This window comes from Chlorella variabilis (genome assembly GCF_000147415.1).
Source record: "Chlorella variabilis unplaced genomic scaffold CHLNCscaffold_36, whole genome shotgun sequence".
Taxonomy (NCBI): Eukaryota; Viridiplantae; Chlorophyta; class Trebouxiophyceae; order Chlorellales; family Chlorellaceae; genus Chlorella; species Chlorella variabilis.
Genome location: NW_005435052.1, coordinates 273,045 through 276,253, shown reverse-complemented (window position 1 = coordinate 276,253; position 3,209 = coordinate 273,045). Strand labels below are relative to the sequence as shown.

Below are 3,209 nucleotides of genomic sequence, written 5' to 3'. Positions count from 1 at the left end.
CGGCATGGGGGGCTGCAGTCGGGCATCCTCCTGCCCCCTCCTGCCCTCACACCTCCGGCCACCAGCCACGCCCTCTCCTTCCCCGCCTCCCCCGCCTGCCTGCCCCCCTGCTTGCCGCAGACTTTGATGAGTCAGACACGGAAGAGTATGGCAGCGAGGGCAGCAGCCGGGGCGGCGGTGGCGGCGCCAGGCCCGTCACCGACCCCGACCGCCTCTTTCTGGACAGCGAGGGGTCGGCGGGGGAGGTGCTGGGGGAGGTGGTGGAGGAGTGCCCCTTCATACACCACTCGCAGCAGCTGCGCTCGGGCGCGGTGGCGCCGCAGTGCAACAGCATCGGCTCCGAGGTGTGCCGGCCTGCGGGCTTCCGGCTGCTGGGTGGCTTGCCGCGCGCCTGCCTGCCGGCTTGGGGCCGCACGCTGTGCAGGAGCGGCGAGGGAGAGGCGTGCCCGCCGGTCTCCCTCCTTGCCGGCTCGCTCCGCCTGCTTGTTGCCGACCCTGCCGCCCTCCTTGTGCGCCTGCAGGATGGCGCCGGCAAGCCGGCGGGCGGCGAGCAGGACATTGAGATGGGGCTGCGGCAGCCCCCGGGCGCAGCCTCCATGGCAGCGGCCGCCGGCGCCGTGGCCGGCGCGGCCACCATGGCAGGCGCAGCGCTCGCGCGGGCCTCGGGCGCTGCGGCAGCGGCCCTGCCAGGCGGCATTCCTGGCGGCATGCCCAGCGTCGCCGCCACCGCCGCCAGCCCCGCCGTCGTTGTGACGGCGCCTGCAGCAGGCTCGCCTATGCGTGCGGCGGCAGCAGCGGCAGCGGCACCAGCGCCCAAACCACCAGCGGCGGCGCCGGGGGATGAGGAGGGGGACGAGGAGGAGCTGAGCGCCGAGAACCTTCTGTTCATCCGCCAGCTGCAGCAGAGCCAGAAGCAGCGGCGCCCCGCCCTGGGCTCCCTCTTCACGCCCGGCGCCGATGCCGAGCAGGCGCCGCCGTCCCCGCTGGCGCAGTCCGCGTCTGGCGGCGCCGGCGCCGGCACCTTCTACCGCTCCGGCTCGCTGCAGACCATCACAGAGCACCAGCAGCAGGTGCAGCCCGAGGCGGCGCAGGGGCAGGTGGGCTGGCACCAACAGCAGCCCGAGGGCTCGGCGCCCGCCTCCGAGGCGGGCGGCGACGCCGAGCTGTATTATAGCTCCATGCCTGCCGCCGTCGGGCGCCAGCTGGCGCGGCAGCTGCATGAGCACCAGCTGCAGGAGGCGGCAGCCTCGCTGGCTGCCGAGGGCCCTGCTCCCAGCGGGACCCTGGCAGCGGGCGCGGCGGGCAGCGCCAGCGAGGCGCCGACGGGGCACACCCGCACCGCCTCTTCCGACGAGCTGTACTACAGCTCCATGCCGGCGATGGTGGGGCGCCAGCTGGCGCAGCAGCTGCACCAGCAGCTGCAGGAGGCGCCTGAGCCGCCGCCGCGGCCACCGCTGCCACACCCGCCGCCGGCTGCCACGCTCGCACCTGCGGCCAGCTCCGATGCCGGCGCCTCTCCAGTCACCGCAGCAGCAGCAGTCGCAGCAGCAGGGGCAGCAGGGGCGTCCGGTACAGCGGCGCACGCGCCGCCGCCAGACATCCCCCTGGGCTATTACAGCAGCCTGCCTGCGGCGGTGGGGCGCCAGCTGGGCGCCCAGCTGCGGCATGAGATGGCGGCGGCAGGCGGCGCGGCGGGGCAGCCCGCCTCGCCACATCAGCAGCCTGCGTTGCAGCCACCCGCCGGCGGTGAGGACCTGCACCTGGGCTATTACAGCAGCCTGCCTGCGGCCGTGGGGCGCCAGCTGGCGCAGCAGCTCAAGCAGGAGCAGTTTGCGGCAGGGGCTGCCACCGCAGCCGCGGGCGCTGCGCCGCACCAGGAGCAGCAGGGCGTGGCAAGCGGCCAGCCTCAGCAGCCAGCTCCCAGCCAGGATCTGCCTGCGGCGTACTACTCCAGCCTGCCTGCAGCAGCTGGGCGGGACCTGCAGCGCCAGCTGCAGCAGCAGCTGGCGACCAGCCAGGCGCGGGGCGGTGCCGCTGCCGCCGCCGCCGAGGAAATCCAGCCCGCCGCGCCGCGGGGTGACGCGGCTGGCGGGCAGGCGGCAGGGGCCGACCATTATTCCACAATGCCGGCAGCCCTGGGCCGCTCTCTGCAGCGCCAGCTGGCAGAGCAGCTGGAGGCGGGGCCTGCCTCGGAGGCCGGCACCAGCCGGTCCAGCAGCATGGAGCCAGGTGGCGCCGGTACCACCGGTACCGCCGTCGCGGGCGGCCCGCTGCAGCGCAAGGTGCCGCCGTTTGGCAGCTCGGGCGACGTGCGGCGGCCGCCGCGGCCCGGCGGCGTGCGCCCCTCGCCCTCCAATGGTGCGCCAAGCTGCTCGGCAGCACCACTCCCGACGCCCCTGCCTCGCCACAGCCTTTGCTGTTGCTGCTGCCGCTCCCCATGCCTTGCCCCACCCCTCGTGCCGCCCGTGCTTCCCCTTTGACCCTAAACCTGCAGAGGCGCTGAGCCAGCACCCTGCGGCCGCGGCCGCCGCCGCGGCGGGCCTGCACGCCGCCACGCCGCGCCCCGGCAGCAGCAGGCAGCACCGCCTGGCAACGCCCGCGCCGCGCGGGCAGGCGGCCTGGGAGGATTACCACCGCACCGTGACCGGGGCCGCGGGTGCGTGGTGGGAGGGCAAGGGACAAGGGGCGTGCGGCTGCTTGGGGGCCGAGGGGACGCTCCCCCTTGGTATTGGGGTGTGGGATGGCGGTGTGCTACTGTCAGCATTGCTCCTGGGCGACAGCTTGACACCACACGCTGCCTCCTGAGCCCAGGCCTGCACCCGCCACACGCCACTTAAGTCTCGCCCCGCACTGGTGCCCCCACCCCTTCCCCGCAGGCCCCAGCCTTGCGGCCGAGGTGCAGCGGCAGCTGGCCGCGCAGCGCGCCGGCGCCGGCGCCCCCTCCTCCGCCACCACCGCAGCGGCGGGGCCCCTCACCGCCCTGCCGCAGCGCGACCTGCTGGGCCGCAAGATCGCGGCTGGCCCCGGCGCCGGCGCCGGCCCCGGCGAGGCCACTGGTGCCGGTGCGGGCCTGGGAGGGATGATGCCGCTGTCTGCCCGGGGGCCCGGCCACAGCCGCACACCGTCTGGCGACGCACACCGCCACCTGGCCAAGGCCTGGAGCGGCAGCAGCAGCACCAGGCGGGGTGGCCGCCGTCCTGCCCGCGGGC

At 75.6% G+C, this 3,209-nt stretch overlaps 1 protein-coding gene across 1 annotated transcript in view; it reads left to right on the top strand.

Moving 5' to 3' along the window:
- The window catches only part of CHLNCDRAFT_59371 (hypothetical protein), a gene marked incomplete at both ends in the record, with an annotated part of 15,981 nt that overhangs the window by 4,996 nt on the left and 7,776 nt on the right, over positions 1-3,209 (top strand). The window contains 4 exons of the mRNA XM_005843027.1: positions 227-344; positions 522-2,358; positions 2,495-2,656; positions 2,877-3,062. Coding sequence (XP_005843089.1) covers positions 227-344; positions 522-2,358; positions 2,495-2,656; positions 2,877-3,062 — 2,303 coding nt within the window. The remainder of the gene's footprint in view (positions 1-226; positions 345-521; positions 2,359-2,494; positions 2,657-2,876; positions 3,063-3,209) is intronic.